We start from the raw sequence: 17977 nt of genomic DNA, 5'->3' as shown, positions 1-17977 counted from the left end.
ATTATATCGAAAAAGAAAGTAAAATTTTGTAGTAATACACAAAATTCATCATCATTTTTATTTATGCTACGAATATTTAGGTGAAGAATCTTTAAATGTGATAGACTAGTGCTAATATAATTGTTACAGAGAGAGAGGTCTTCAAAATTTTCTGTGGCGTTGTTGTTTTCGTGGTACCACTGGTTTAAGTTTATTTATAATATTGTGTTCCATTGTTAGTTAACATTAAGAAAGTAAACGTTTGGAATAATGTGCAAGACTTTACAGGTTATTTATGTCATATGTACTACTTATCTTAATAACCGGACTTCTTTCATCTCTGTGAACCAGTACTTTTCCATCCCTTGTCCATACGAATTGGTAGCCTTTGTTCCTGGCGGCATCTCTTGCGCTATTCAGCATAAAATACCATTTTGGATTCCGTAATAAATTACGTACATCAATACTCAATACTCTGAATCTTGATCATATCCACTTATTTTGTATAAATTAATGTCGAAAATGTACACGTGACAACGAAACCAAAACACTATAATATCAAATCTCGTGTTGTATTTCGCCTCCGTCTTAGTCTCTGCTCAGTGTTGCCAAATGTATGCATGCTTCGGTTTGCAATCGAAGATGGCTCTGCTACAGATGTTGATGGAGTGTTAACATCACTGCACATTTTTACTTCATTCTCATTTTCAGTATCACAAATTTTATTTGGATTTTCGTCTGTGGAACATACTGAGCTTACTCATCTGTGTGCTTCCAGCCGAGCCGTAAGCCCTTGAATCTCCAATTTAACACTTTACGTTTCACTCTTACACCAGTTTTACCTGGTAATCTTGGCGCTTCTTCAAAATATATCCATATAGGATCACGTTTATGATCAACAGATGACATTTTTGTGAGAAAATACCAGTATGAAAAGTTGCAAACATATTCACTTTAAACTGTAATGTTTGTTGTTGCATTGTTTCACTGTTAACTTAACTTAAGTTTGAATTTGAAACTGGCTATTACTGTGCATTGTTAAACTGCCATTAGAAAATAAACTTATGTAAAATAATATGTATATATGTCAGCACACATATTGCATTTATTGAGCTCAAGAAAGCTTTTGATCATGTAAATCGCAACAAACTTATAGAAATACTAGTATGTGATAATATTCCACAACAAATAATGGAAAATATTTCAACCCATACAAAGAAACTTTCATTTCTGTCAAAATTGATAAGAAAAGTCTGATTGATTGGAAATTTTTACCGGTGTCAAACAAGGATGTCCTCTCTCACCCCCCTTATTCAATATTTATGCACTAATGTTTGTGGAAATTGCAACACCAAGAAGGATACATGTGACTGAAATGAAATTGATACCACAGATTAGGTACATGACAATACACAAATGATTAGAATTACAGAACTGTACCTGATCTGTGACCGTGAGATTTCAGTATGGTGTGAAGCCTCCATGTGCTGCAGTCAGAGCCTTTAAGCGCCATGGCATGGAATCAAAGAGAGCCTGGATATGTTCCTGGGGAATCTCCCTCCACGCAGTTTGTATGCGAGTCCACAAAGCATCAAGGACCATGACGAACAGGTTGCCGACCAACCATATCCCAGACATGTTCGATGGGCGACATATCTGGGTAATGTGCAGGCCAGGGAAACAGTGATACCCGTCGTTCTTCGAAGAAGGCTTGCACGATCCTCACCACATATGGCCGGGCATTGTCTTCCTGAAATATGGCATGTGGAGTTGCCTGAAGGAGGGGCAGTACCTCGGGCTGTGAAACCTCCCTAATGTAGCGGTTGCTGTTCAGATTGTCCTGAATATGCAGGAAGTAAGATCGCATATTGTATCCAGTGGCGCCCTAAACCATCACACTAGGCGTTTGTCCACTATGCCGCTCAACAATGCAGGCTCTCAGATTGCGTTCACCACAGTAGCATCTAACACGTATGCGGTCATCATTGTAGCCTTTAAGCGCCGTGGCATGGAATCAAAGAGAGCCTGGATATGTTCCTGGGGAATCTCCCTCCACGCAGTTTGTATGCGAGTCCACAAAGCATCAAGGACCATGACGAACAGGTTGCCGACCAACCATATCCCAGACATGTTCGATGGGCGACATATCTGGGTAATGTGCAGGCCAGGGAAACAGTGATACCCGTCGTTCTTCGAAGAAGGCTTGCACGATCCTCACCACATATGGCCGGGCATTGTCTTCCTGAAATATGGCATGTGGAGTTGCCTGAAGGAGGGGCAGTACCTCGGGCTGTGAAACCTCCCTAATGTAGCGGTTGCTGTTCAGATTGTCCTGAATATGCAGGAAGTAAGATCGCATATTGTATCCAGTGGCGCCCTAAACCATCACACTAGGCGTTTGTCCACTATGCCGCTCAACAATGCAGGCTCTCAGATTGCGTTCACCACAGTAGCATCTAACACGTATGCGGTCATCATTGTAGGACAAGTTGAAGTGGGACTCGTCCGAAAAAACTACGTTTTGCCACTCACCATGCCAGAGACGGCATTCACATGCCCATTGCAGTCTGAGGCGTTGGTGGTTTCTGGACAATGGAAGCTAATGCAAAGCCATGCTAGCCACTAGTCCAGCCCTCAAAAGATGGCAACGAACCATTGACGCAGACAGGTCCACATCCGTTGCAGTACTCCAACATCGACTCAACATTGTGGATGAAGCAGTGGCCTATGCAGAGTCATGGCCATGCGGGACAAGATGGCGGTCATCCCATTCTGTGGTCACATTACGTGGTCCAGTACCCGCTCATCTCTGCGTACGACCTTCTTCTATCCACTGGTTCCACACACGCATCACTGTCGTAGCAGCATGCCCTGTACAAGCTGAAATGTCACGGTATGACAAACCTGCTTCCCAGAGACCAACCATTCTGCCCCGTTCGAACTCGCGTATATATATTGCGCCCTACCACGTCGACATTGCATATCTGCACTAGCTTTCACATTTCCACTTCGTTTGGAAGCTCTGCACTGACTGAACAAGGCATAACACTGACCTTGCCGGTGACACAAGAGACGTCACTGTTGGGCCTCTGTGTATGCCATCTCTCTGAAAACGTAATCAATTATTGGTGGTACACTGTTCTACGCATCTCCCGAGTTTGGAGTCGTTCAGGCCATTCTTTCTGGGTGTTGCACTTTTCACAAACAGTAGTGTATGAACGCAATAGTACAGGAATTTAGAAACTCAAAACATGGTCATATAACTACAAATCGAAATTTGTGTCTGGACGTACTGACTTTTGCAGATGATTCGGTTTTGCTAGCCACTTCAGAAGATGCTTTACAACGATCAGTCTATAGTTTAAAATTAATAACTGATAAATTTCGCATGGAAATATCCACGGAAAAAAAAGAAAAATAATGGCATTTTGCGGCTAAGAACCTGTACGAAGCAAAATTTGTATAAAAGGTAACATTTTAGAAAGGGTAAATGAATTCAATTATCTTGGTTTCAAGCTTTCCTTTCTACCTCATCTAGATATCTCACAAAAAATTGTTAAATTCTATAAGTCTGCAGGCATTATTATCAGTATAATGAAACCTTCTTTAGTCGAGAAACATACCCGCACTCATCTGTACAAGACCTTAGCAAGACCTGTCCTTTGTTACGGCAGTGAAGCTTGGACCTTATGAAAAAGCGATGAAAATAGAATTACTGCCAGTGAAATTAAGTTTATGCTTTGAACAGCAGGATACACTAAATGGGATCATAAAAGAAATGAACACATCCTACAAGAACTGGGAATGGAACCTGTACTGCAGTATATTCATCAATGTCAAGACAACTGGCTTCACCATGTCAAGCGTATGCCTAGAACAAGGATTCCTGGAGTGATCTTGAACTACAGACCAACAGGGAAAAGTCCACTGGGTCGCCCTGTGAAGAGATGGCGGGAAAACTCTTGTAGACCGAAACAGTCCTTCTAGGACTATCACCTCTTAAGAAGATGATGATGATGATGATGATGATGATGATGCATGTCAGCAGTCTGACGACTGATTTGAACCTCATAAGTGACACCAAGAAGGCATAGAAGGCATCACTCATTAAAAAAAAAAAAAAAAAACAGATTTCCCTCTAAAGTTCAATAAATAACCTCATAAAAATGGCGAATCGTAATGTCGAAATTTTGACTTCATTATGATCGAATTGCGTAGTTCAGCAATTATTCCTGTCGCAAATTTGCAACCCCAAAAGAATGTATGAATGTTAAGATTCTTGTCCACGATGCAACTTAAATTGCATTAACTTTTTAGTTGCATTGCGCATCTCATTTAAGCATAAGTCAATAATAGCATGGAATTTGCTGTGTTCTTAGTTGCAGAGCTTGAAACATTACACAATTACAAAAAAATTGAATGCTTATACACAACATACTATTTATGTGACACAACTTCATCTTCATAGTTCTAAGTCAGCTGTTGAGTATAAGAAGGCTCATTGAGTTGTATGGGAAGGGGGGAAATGTTATACGAATGTCAGGGAACTATTTAGATTACCTGTTGGGAAAATCAACATCATTAATATAAAAGAAAGATACACTAATGAGAAAGCCCATATCACAAATAGAACATTCTGTAGTAACACTGAAATTTTAACAACTAGTACGTCTATATACAGCAATGGAATGTAGACTATAAACATACACGTGTATGCGTGCACGTGCGTTTTTTTTAAATCGGTAATGTAACAAACCTTAATAGTACATTCAATATCTCTTTTCTTTACTAAAGTTCTCAATTTCCTGTATAATACGTGAGGTATGTTCATTTCAAGAAGCTTAAAAAACTTTTTTCCAGAACTGTACATTTGCTGTATACTGGTAACTTCTCAATTCATTATGAATCTTTACTTCTTTCCACCCTGCCTTCGTCATCCCACAGGCCTAGTATACCAAGTTTGGTTTGTGTTAAGTCAATACACAGTTGGTTATCATAGAATTCAATGACTTTTCACTAAGTTTCTCTTTCCAATATTCTCCTTGTTTGAATACATGCTGGTTAAGTTGTCACTGAAATTTTCTCTGTTAATATCGAATGTTTCGAACTTGTAATGTCCAGCACACCAATGAATCTCTGAGATGTGCTAGTATTTACAGAGCCTTGTTAATAACTGTCACTATCCAGTTGAACAGCTTGGCATAGATATGGTTTGTGAGGACATCTCGAGCTCCTGTAGCCTCAGTAACTGCCATGAGTTAGAACACAGTCTTGTCACTGAAATGATTGCTGTAGAAAGATTGGAACCCAGCTTTCTGATTTTCTCTGTTATGTTTCCTACTTTGTTGTCATAATTGCAATAAATTAATAAAAGTAGTAATTATTATTTTCGGTAGTGTCTTAAATTTGTAAAAAATAAATGTTATTCAATGTAACTTTATTGTAAAATCATACAGTGCAGAAAATATGCGTATATTTTGTTTCATTTTTTATCATTTACTCGGTTGGTGGCTTCTCACTAAAGGATCTGAGATTAATTCTTCTACTTACTCTGCTCTACTGTATATGAGTCATTCAAAATTTAATTAAGAACACATACTTATTTATTCAGTTCTTAAAAGTAATCTCCTCCAGTATCATGTACACCTCTGGAAGGTGACAGTTGCCATCCACATTATAACTGACAAATTTATCAAAAGAGAATTACATAAAAATAACAAAAACAATATTACTAGTAATATCACAAAACCTGAAATATTTCACCAAAATTTTACTTCCAAAGAATTAACTACAGCTATACAAAATTTACAAACCAAGAAATCTCCTAGCCCCGACAACATTCATTCCAAATTTTTTAAACATCTGGGGGAAAAAGCCAAATCTGTACTTTTATCCATTTTCAATTTATCACGGAACACCTCAATTCCTGCAGCTTGGAAAAAGGCAATCATTGTACCAATTCACAAAAAAGGGAAATCTGCTCATAATGTCAATAGTTATCGACCAATAGCACTATTAAGCATGAGAGCAAAAAAATATGGAGTCAATGATCTCCAACAGATTAACTTGGTATTTAAGTCTTAGAATCCCAAAATCTTTTATCACCAAGACAAGCTGGCTTTCGACAACTACACTGTATACTAATGAACAAGTCATACGCCTCGGCCAAGAAATAAAAGACAGTTTTAACAAGAGGGAAGGTACCTTGGCAATATTTATTGACTTTCAGTTAGCATATGACTGTTTGGAGAAATAAATTATTACTAAAACTCCAGAAATTAGGTATCTCCAGCAATATGTCCAGATGGATATCAGAATTTCTTAGTCAAAGATTCATTGCCACTAAATTCAATAACTCACTTTCTAGTTACAGACAAACATATCGAGGTCTATCTCAGGGCACTGTCCTCAGCACAACTTTATTCAATATTTATATAAATGACACCCTCCCTATTAGAAGAATCAAACATGAAAACAGCACTATTTGCAGATGATATAGTTTTGTGGACTTCCGGATCTTACAGACATAAAAACAAAATTCAAAATTCTGCTCTTAAAGCTCTAAATCAACTACATGAATGGAATACATAATATTTGATGACACTCAATTTAAGCAAAAGTAACTACCAAATATTTTCATTTGGTAAAAAAGAAAGAGAATTCAATATCCAATACAATGGCCAACACCTTTCTAGGACTCATGAATCCAAATATCTTGGAGTTATTTTCGATAGTAAGTTAACATGGAGCAACCATTTCAAATACATTTCTGAAAAAGCTCGTAAAAGATTCTTCCTTCTAAAAAGACTAGCAGGAAAGAAATGGGGATGCTCTAGAAATACTTTGAACACTACATACAAAATGTTGATACAGCCAGTGCTGACATACTGTGGAGAAATTTTAATTACTTCACCATTCATAAACGACATAGAATATGTTCAAAACCAAGCTCTCAGACTCATTACTGGTGGAATCAAAACAACTCCAATAAATTCTATGAGATTCCTCACTAATATTAACAGCATCAAAATGACGATAGAAGAAAAAGCACTGATTCAATATGGAAAAACTTATCAGATTACCAGGAAACAATTGGCATTCATATAATCCTCTCTGTAGATTAAAAACTCAAAGAAGTTTCATATCCATGGTTCAAGAATTAAAACAGAAAATCAATATCCCGAATTTAAAAGAAAACTTACAAATTAAACCAAACCCTTTAACTCTATTAAATATAGAGTATAATCTAAATTTAACAGAAGAAATACTGAAAATAGAAGTAAAAACTGAAATAATGAAACAATTGTCTTTAGAGACAATTAATATTAGGTACCCTCCACAAAACTGACTTCATTTATACACCGATGGATCCTTGATCTCCAGAGAACAAGGTGCAGGTGTTACGTGCTATCTCTTCTCACTTTATAGATCTCGGATATGGAACAACAAGTTTTGCTGGAGAAATCATTGCAATAAGTGAAAGTCTCAGTAATCTTCTATGCCACATCAATAAATTTAAAAATGCAGTTATATTGTCAGACTCCAAAGCAGCTATTCTATCAATCGTCTCTAAACACATACCTTCATCTCAAACAGCAGAAATAACTAAAATGCTCTCTCAGTTGACATCACTCAATAAAAGAATTGTATTCCAATGGATACCATCCCATTTTGGAATCCTAGGAAACGAGAATGCGGATGCTTTAGCAAAGAAGGGCAGCACTGCTACTTACAGACCTGTTACTGAATCTATGTATTACTCTGTGAAAAGATTTATTAAATCTACATACTTAGGCTTCAACAAACAAAATTTGATAATACAATCTCAAGGGAAAAAATGGAACTCTCTGCATCATAATCCACAGTTAATTCCCGATTTACCACGAAAATCGTCTGTAGCTGCATTTAGATTGGCAACAGGCCATGACTGTTTGGCCAACCACCTGCATAGAATTGGAATATATCAGTCCCCTAACTGCCCATTGTGCAACTCAAACCAAGAAATGGATTCGGAACACCTCAAAATCTGTGCTTCAGTGGCTGACCATGATAATATCTTTGAAAAATATTGGAGTGCAAGAGGTCAAATGACTTTATTGTCAAACGCCTGGCATTAAAAAACAACAACAACATTATAACTTTGCTCTAAACTTCTAATTGACTGCTTGTACAGCTGTTATAATGGCTTGTCTATTGCTAAAGCTTACTCCTCTCGGTATTCTTTCATCTTAGGGAAAAAGTCATAGTCACAGGATCTCATATCCGGAGAATACGGAGGATGCTCCAGTATTACCCAGTTCCACCTGTTGTAAATTAACCACTTTGAGCAGCACGTCACAAGGACCATCGTGAAAGACAATGGGATGGGTATTCAAGAGATTTCGGTGCTTTTGGTATATTGTTGGTCGTAAATGGTGTTCCAAAAGGTGACTGTAATAATATAGCATTCATGAGCATTCCGTCGACCTGGATAGTGCAGTTAGTATTGTGCTGGCCTTCTGTGCTCGAAGTTGCGGGTTCGATCCCAGCCCAGTGTGCTTAAATGTGACAGGCTCATGTCAGTAGATTTAATGGCATGTAAAAAAACTCCTGTGAGACATAATTCCGGCATGCTGGCAATGTTGATATAACCTCGGCAGTTGTGAGTGTCATTAAATAAATCATAATTTTTCATGAGCATTCCAATTGGAACAGAATGAGTGATTAATAAACGTAAGTTTGAGTGGATCCTGCTCTTGTCTACATTTTTTTGGCCTTAGGGCATTGCAGATAACAGTCTTGTTATTACAATCACTGCATATACAGTATGAATAAGTTTATTACTTTATAACTTACAGTAACACATATCAGGCACTTCTCCACCTCACATTACCAGTGCGATCAAAAAATTCCTCTGCAGCTCCATTAGTTCTAGTAACCCAGCAGAAAGTTGGCACTCCCCCATTCATTCCAGTTTGACAGCCTCACGCCCTCAGTCCTGCTACGGGAGCTGAATGTTAACAGTGTTCCCACTAATTTTCGAATGACCTATATATAAATAATGTAGTAAACAGCATACATAAATACTGCTAGTAATAAGAAATAGTTTTATTACGAGAATTTGTATACCTACTTAAATAAGCCACTGGTGTAGCTCATAGTAATAAGCTAGTCTCTTAATCCGAAGCTGCACTCAGGCATGAGTTCCGATGTGATTACCTAATTGGTTTTCCGAGGTTTTTCCAAACTGTAAGGCGAATGTCATTGAATAACCCATGGCAAATCCCCGATTTCATCTCACTGAAGTATCATCTTGTTATCAGCAATTCCACTGATGCTATATAACCCAGCATTACTAAATAACTGATTAAAAGGCTTAAATCTGTATGAGGTGTATGAAAGGGATATTTCAGAGTTCATAATTTTTGCAGATGGCTGATGATCCAGAAAGAGATCTTCTCCCAGTAAAGGAAGGAGCTGCTTACGACAGACAGAAGATACCACCATTTTTACCTGATGGTGATAAGAGTGAGTGTAGTTATACAAGAAGATATTGCTAAGTTATTACCCTAATAACGGAAAAGTTACTGTGTCTTAAATTTTAATTTATTCAACATAATCACCTTTTAACTCTATACACTTCGCATAACAGTTATAAAGCAATACTATTATAAGTTTTAAAAAAAGTTATTTGTCTTGGTCTGCAAACCAATCTTCCACCAGAGTGCTGCAGAACAGCGTTTACTACCGGTTTATATTCGACTGGTTGCAGATCAACTGGCAAGGTTGGACATTTGTTTGAATATCCGGTTTTGAAGTGGTTGCGCCTGGCTAGACAGAACCACAGATAAAGAGGACAGAATACCAAGCGCATTTCACAATACAGAAACTCTGATGACATTTTGTAACTACACAAATGGAGTAATTGAAGGAAATTTACTTTTCCTAATTAAAAAAAGGATTAGCTTGAAATTCTTAGGAAAATATTTGGGGCTAAGAGGGATGAAGTTACAGGAGAATAGAGAAAGTTACACAACGCAGATGCACGCATTGTATTCTTCACCTGACATAATTAGGAACATTAAATCCAGATGTTTGAGATGGGCAGGGCCTGTAGCATGTATGGGCGAATCCAGAAATACACATAGAATGTTAGTTGGGATGCCAGAAGGAAGACCTTTGAGGAGGCCGAGACGTATATGGGATAATATTAAAATGGATTTGAGGAAAGTGGGTTATGATGATAGAGACTGGCTTAATCTTGCACAGGATAGGGACCGTTGGTGGGCTTATGTGAGGCTAGCAATGAACCTGCAGGTTCCTTAAAAGCCATAAGTAAGTAAGTTAGTTTGAAATAGACTTATAATTGATTGGACACTTTGGTATATTCATCTTTATAACTAATATATAAATCAACTAATGGACACTGGTGACAACAAAGGAAATGTAATGCGTAGATGAAATCTGACGTGTACACAAATACAAGAATAAAATAAATTATATTTACTTACAAAAGAGAAGAGCAAATAAATATACACTTACTATTGTAACGGTCATACTTTAAACTCAAAATACATAGGCTACCTCTGAAAGAATAGTTCTTAATATAGCCTATGTCTTTTAATTATTCTAAGTGGAGGTATTATTATTTCTCTAATAAATCGTTTTTAGGGAGATAACAAGTTATTAACAAAAATAAAAGTACTCTCAAGTCTAATGATTGTAGTTTCATGATGCGTGCTTCAATCAATGAGGAGAGAGGAGGAAATATCATTTGAAAGGTACACTATGATAATCGCATCCTTGCAGCAATTCTTGGAACTCCTGGATGGCTCAATATTATCTGTCTTTCATGATCCAGAGCCGTCTAATCTAGTGAGACTCGGACATTCGTTAAACCGAATCTTGGACTACTCCGCGAGACGGAAGAGCTTTGCATATTGTCTATAGCGCCAGGCGTTCAGTAGCAAATCTGTCTTTTTATCTTTCGTAATCTGTTATGCAGGACTCTATCTTCCACAGTAGTCATTATTGCTTATCAATCCATCCATCCATCAATCAGTCTGTTCATTCATTCAAGTTTCGGGAATAATATAGTTGGTAATCTGAATGGGTTAAATCTGGCGAATATGGGAGATGATCAGTCAACTTAAAGTCATCTTCATCTCTTTTCTGCAATTCATTGATGGATTTGTGAGTTGGTGCATTGTCTCGCACGAACAGCATACCTTTGGAAATTTTACTACAATGTTAGTTAATAATGAAGTATAATTATGTTCCCATCACAGTTTTACCTTGTTCTGAGTTGTCTGTCATAATTTTTCCGTCTTTAAAGAAACTTATGTGATTTCTTGTAGTTTTTTGAATGTGAAATTTCTTTGGGCAGGGAAAACCAGAGTGTTTTCATTCTTTTTATTGTTATTTTGTTTCTGAATCGTAATGATATATTCATATTTCTTCCATAGTTACAATACAATCCAAAAAGTTAGAAGACTTCCCTTCAAAAAACACTGCAAAGTGATTTGGAAATTGTGACTATGAATCGTTTCTAAGGCATTTAGGGATCTATTTAGTAGATAATTTTCTCATACCCAAATCATAATGTATGGTGTGAAAAACACGTTCACAGTTAATTGTAAAATTCTCTGATATACTTTTCATCCCAATTTGTTGATTCTCCAAAATCATGTTATGCATGACATCCATATTTTCTAGAGTGATCACAGAAATAGATCTTCCAATACAGTGTCCGTCTTTGATCTCTATTCTTCCTCTCTTAAATTCGTAACCCAGTTTTTTATGGTGGTATATGAAGGATAATGATCCCTCACTGTATCCACCATATCCAGAGGTCTGCATGAGCCAAAATTTAAAAAACCAGCCCGACCCTGCCCATTCACCTCTGAACCCAAGCCTGAGATTGTTTTTTTAATGTATTACTTGAACCCATTGTTTTTTAATGTATTACCTGAGCCCACTCAAAACTTCAAAGCATCGAAAGGAACCTAGTGAAGGCTAAAATTAAGAGATTGATAGTGTTCACCTATCTTATTCGTGTTATAATAATTGTGCAGTTGGGATAATAAAGTAAGTAAATCAATTTATGTAATCTGAAAATAAGCACTGATGATAAAATATATTAAAGGTGATATGTTTCAGTTGTATGAACACTAATAAGTACAATAAGATTATTGAAGATGTTAGTCTGACATGTTTCGGAGATGCTTCTCCATCTTCAGTGACTAATTACAACGACGATGTGGTTCAGTTGTTCGAACCGTGTTGTTGCTTGGCTTAAAGGAGTCTCATACAACTGAAACATATTACCTTTAACGTATTTTATCAAATCAATGAACACTGTATTATTGACCTAACATGTGTGTTTTATCTTTAATCTGCTGAAATGCTGATACATGTTGTGGCTCATTATTGCTTACTAATTAACTTAAAATTTAATGTGATGCACTATTGCTCTGTATGTATAATTAAATTGAATATAAAATATGTGGCTTGTATATTTCCCATGAGAAAGTGTAAAACAAGGGTTTCCTGTAAATTTAGATTGCAGGTTTAAAATAAAGGTTTCCAGTTTATCCATTTTTCGTGGTGAGGAATTATTATGAATATATGATTTATTAAAAAAACGCTATCAGAAACCAAGGAAGGGCCCTTAAAATATTTACTTGTTCTAATTTCCTGAGCCCAACTCGCACCTGAAAAGTCCAGAAAGATTTCATCCCGAACCTGGCTTACAGGCTTTGGCCTGTGGGCTTGGCCTGTGCCCTAGCACACCCCTACCATATCCACGTAAAATTCCTTGCCAGACAACCCTTTCAAAAATAGATACTTCTGTCGCTGACCAATACTCAGTTTTATCAAAACTGATCTTTTTGTTTGACATTCCTTTAAAAATTCACAATATAGAATTGACTAAATTTAATTCAAATTCATACCGAAACAGTTGGAAGTGAAACTTAGGGAGTTTGACTCTTTTTAACGTGAAATGTTTATGCTCGACTGTCATTTGAATGAAATGTTACGAATATTTCAACATTAATTCTACTTAAGTTGCTTAGCAGTGGCAATAAGTTATAACAGTATTCTGTCATCACTTGCTTAGCAGTGGATCATTCAGATGGAACACAGTATTTTCATTATAAAATACTTGTACATATATCTGGTATAGAGTGTATTAAATAAAGGAAAAAGTCATCATTAATAACACAACACACAAATTGCATTAAATTTATTTCAGAGTCAATCATATTCATAATCCTTTTACATAAGAACCAAACATCACAATAACATCCAATCAAGACCATAATATACTAGGGTTGTTTAAAAAGTTCATAGCCTGTCATAGAAATTAAACTAGGATTATTCAGAAACAATCTTTATTTTTTAACATAATCCCTCCTGAGATTCACACACTTGGTTCACCAGTGCTGCAATGTTGCTATACCCTTCTTGTACACTGATTTCTCGAGGTCTGCAAAAAAGCCTTCTACTGCTGTGATAACCTCTTCATCAGACGAGAATTTCTTCCCAGGTCAAGTGAGTTTTGAGCTTTGGGAAAAGAAAGACGTTTGTGGGAGATCTGGTGAGTGAGTGGGGGGGGGGGGGGGGAGTGGCAACAATCTCGAACCGTAGTTCGTGTAGTTCAGCAAACGCGATTGCAGACATGTGAGCAGATGCATTGTCGTGATGGAATAACACTTTCTTCTTGGCCATACCCGACCTATTCTCACGAATTTTCTCTTTCAGTTGCTGCAGGAGATTTGAATAATAATCTGGTTATTGTTCTCCCCTTTGTTAAATAGTCAATCATGATTATCCTCATACAATTCCAGAACACGTCATGACTTTTCCAACCTTTTGAATAGCTTTTGGTTTCTTTGGAGTCAGAGAATCACTGTGCTTCCATTATTTCGACTGCAGTTTTGTCTCTGATATGTAGTAGTGGATCCAGGTTTCATCAATGGTCACAAACGGCCTCAAAAAATTGCACATATTTTTTTCGAATCCAGCCAGAAAATCCCTCGAAATTTTACATCAACATGCTTTTGTTCTGGTGTTAACAAATGTGGAATCCACCTTGCAGAGACCTTGGACATGTTAAAGACGTTGACTAAAATGTGGGGCATCCATTCAATTGAGCAATGCATAACATCGCTAATTTTCTGCACTGTCAGTCGACGATCACTTAACATCATATCATGGATTTTTTTCTACGACTTTTTCACTTGTTGCTGTTATTGAATGTCCACTGCAGAGGTCGTCTTTGACACTCTCTGGACCATGTTTAAATGTAGCCACCCATTTTTTCACAGTCGAAAATGCTGGAGGGGATTTCCTCAGTGTAGCATGACCATGTCTGCTTTAATTTCTGTTGGACACATTTCCCTTTTAACGAAATATTTAATAACAGTATGAAGTTGGATATTTTCCAGTTTAGCCATTCTGTTCAGCGCACTAACTTCAAAATTAAACTACACAAAATGTAGTCAACAGAAAATTATGATGTTTCATGCTAGAACTAATGTAAAATGGTCATTAACAATGGCGGCATTGTCGACTAGAGTCCATGGATATCCAGAGTTCCACAATCCTTTGAACCAGAAATGCCAACAAATCAACCATTTTTATTCCAACGCTATTGTCATATTACAATTGTGTAGGGAATGAATGTAGCCTAAATCAGAGTCAAATATTTTTAATTTTAAGGGACACGGACACTGGCCTGTATTGAGTTTTATTTTAATTTTAAAGTTCCTATCCCAAGCATGTTGAAATGGAAAAACAATGGTGACTGACTAGCTGATTGTGTTACTCTGATATCCACAGACTCTACTGTTGACCAGAGTCAGTGCATATTGGAGAGTACCGTTTCTCCTAACTGTGGTCCACATTTTTCTTTGTATATTCAGTAACATGGTACATCAATTTTATTTTAAGAACCATAGGAAACAAATGTGGGTACATAATGAGCAAAAGAACGCCATTTCATGGCAGTTTGTAAAATGACTCGGATAATCTAGAAAATTAACAGCTCCAGTGAGCTCCAAGGTAAAAATACTAATTTTTACTCAATTTATTTTTATTTTTGGTCCAGACCTTTTATGACAACATTCGTAAAAATACGATTATATTCCATGGACAAAAAAATAAAATCTAGTGAAAAGTAATATTTTACATGGACCAAATAAAGTTTAAATATACATTACCATAGCTCACCAAAATATGTAATTAAGCAATAAAAATATGTACACTTATCTTACTGAATAATTAATACTTAATATGTATGTGTCGCGTGTACAATATATTCGTGAAATTATTCCATCCCTGACTATCATTGGTTCATAAATAAATGCAACGCAAAGCAGACATAAAATTTTATTATCTTCTAATAGCATTAAATTTAACTACAGATCGCTCATCCATCCTTAGTTTCGAGACTATATCAAGTTTTCTGTGTGTAAGAGTCTGTTTCAATCATACCTTAGCATGCATTTGTGCCCAGTCCTCATTTTACTGTGGAGCTTCTGTAGTGACATAAAGCCTATGTCCATCTGAAGGAACTACACTTTCCAATGATGAAAGAATTATCCAAATCGAGTAAATAGTTGCCTAAGATTGCCTCATACAAACATGCAAACACACTCTATTTATAATACGTTAATATTTAGTATATTATAAATACATATAAATGTTATCCATACAAGTGGCTAAAGGAGGGAAAGCTGTGATCAACAAGATCTCCCAGCTAGGTCCAATGGACCTGTCGATCATCAGCAGGTGTTGTCCAAGTCCCTACAGTCTCGGCTGCGCGGAACGAGGAAACCGGGGCAAATTGAACACTGCGCTTGCCGCCATGATGATGGAGAGCAGACGCATAATAGCATTACGTAAATCACACAATTTAACGCTGTGATGATCTAAAATTGACAGATTATGTCCATTTTCGACGTTTAACGTAAAATTAGGACGAAATAAATATATTCAAAGTTTCATTGATATGGGTCAAAGCATTAAAGAAAAGAAAATACGTACGCAGCAATTGATAGAAAACATGCTCATACATTCATAAATTGGCCTACACATTACACATTATAGAATGTATAATTTTACGTTAATCAGCATATTGTTAGGTTTCAGAGAATCGAAAATTATATTAACATACATTACTCTTAGATCACAAGACGTAAATACATGCACCTTGATTACACAAGTTCTTATTATAATCAAATTCTTAAGTGAAATAAATATGTGATAATCAGTATAGACCTGTTGTTAAGTTTTAGTGAATCGAAAATTATATTACCGGTACTTTTAAACCACAGAACATAAGTAATCACGCAAAATATAATGCGCAAAGGTAGCAAAATTACATTGCATTTATAAGTCATTCTTCAATTAATAAGGGGAATGCTATCAACTATAAAAAGTAACCTACCGGTACCTAATACATTGCAATTAATAGGTAACATGAAGACCTAAAAACTAAACATAATCACATTATGTAAAACAACATACTTTTTATGAGTGGATTTTTTACATAATCTATTGTTATTTTATATATATATATATCATTGCTTGCGGAATTATAATACGTAATTTTATGCACATATGTTATATCGATAAGATGGCATTCCTTGCTTTTTTAATAATACATATCCGGCAAAATATAAACGGGTTATTCGTATGTGAACTATATGCATTTATAACCCCCCCCCCCCCCCCGTTGAAAAATAATGCACTAGGAATATCTTCAAAAACAAAACAACAACAAAAATTGCTGTACAAATGACAGCATAGACCACTCACAAATATAAAGTAATTTTAATGGCCTGCGGGTGGCGTCTCAACCTACAAAAAACAACCTCTATTAAGTTGAAAAATCTGCTACAATGTAATGTTAAATGTTTAAATATTTATACACTTAATTAGGTAGATCATGTTTATTTGCTGTTAAACGCCAAAAGATGGTTGAGAGGAAAATAACTTTTCTCTCCCTCCCCCCTCCTAGAATCCCATTAGTGATATTTAGTTCCCACAGGAAATTATGTATTCATTTCCTTACATCTGAAACATAGCATGTTTTCCAACAAGCTCAAACCCACGGCTGGCTAATTTATTAGTCTAGTTAGGTCTATACATATTGATTATGAACCCTGAATCATAAGTTCACAAAGTAGGCTTAGCTATTATAGCCATTTATTTATTTATTTATTTATTTATTTATTTATTTATTTATTTATTTATTTATTTATTTATTTATCCACCTATAGATTTTGAATCGGTTTTTATTATCTTGCAGATAAATTAATTTACATAATAAAACAAAAAGTTATCTTTCCACTAATTATTATTGTGTTTAATAACTGATGTGTAAGTCTAAATAATTCACTCAGTGGGATTTCTTTACAGTCTGATATACTTGTACTAACAATTTAAGTATTCTTTAGTGTCGTAAACTACTGATTGATTTTTAATGATATTGATAGTGTAACAACAGAGATAATATATCGTACCTCTTGCAAATGGATTGGAAAATTAAACAGGGATGGTACAGCATCATCTTTCAAAATTCTATTGTCATTACTTTTCCAAAAATCCGTGTCTTTAAAATGAGCCGAACACAATTTTACGTTAGGTGAAGGCACAAATTTATCTCTTTTAATAGCAACAAGCCACTTTGCAAGTAGCTCGGGCTTCGTGTTTACCGCTGTTTGTACCTATTTAATGGCGGCGTAAACATGCGCAGACTGGTTTCAATTTTGGACAGCACTCTTGATATCTGTGTTTGATATAATCCTAATCACTGCCTGCTGGATCGCATCTTATGCCTGCTTACACTGCCTGCTCAATCAGCACTTATGTGCGAGTAATGGAAAATGTTATTTTGCCAGTAGGTAGCAGGTAGTGCTCACCACTATTAACATCAGTATATGAAACATACCCTAAATAACTATTGATACGACGTCCTTAAGTATCAAAAGAGACAAGGGCTTAGGGAAAC

At 36.2% G+C, this 17977-nt stretch overlaps 1 protein-coding gene across 1 annotated transcript in view; it reads left to right on the top strand.

Moving 5' to 3' along the window:
* LOC138703239 (protein fantom-like) overlaps window positions 1-17977 on the top strand; it is a 172108-nt gene that overhangs the window by 10890 nt on the left and 143241 nt on the right. The window contains exon 2 of the mRNA XM_069830959.1: window positions 9390-9486. Coding sequence (XP_069687060.1) covers window positions 9390-9486 — 97 coding nt within the window. The remainder of the gene's footprint in view (window positions 1-9389; window positions 9487-17977) is intronic.

Source organism: Periplaneta americana, chromosome 7, assembly GCF_040183065.1.
Source record: "Periplaneta americana isolate PAMFEO1 chromosome 7, P.americana_PAMFEO1_priV1, whole genome shotgun sequence".
Taxonomy (NCBI): Eukaryota; Metazoa; Arthropoda; class Insecta; order Blattodea; family Blattidae; genus Periplaneta; species Periplaneta americana.
This window is presented reverse-complemented; position numbering and strand designations above follow the sequence as displayed.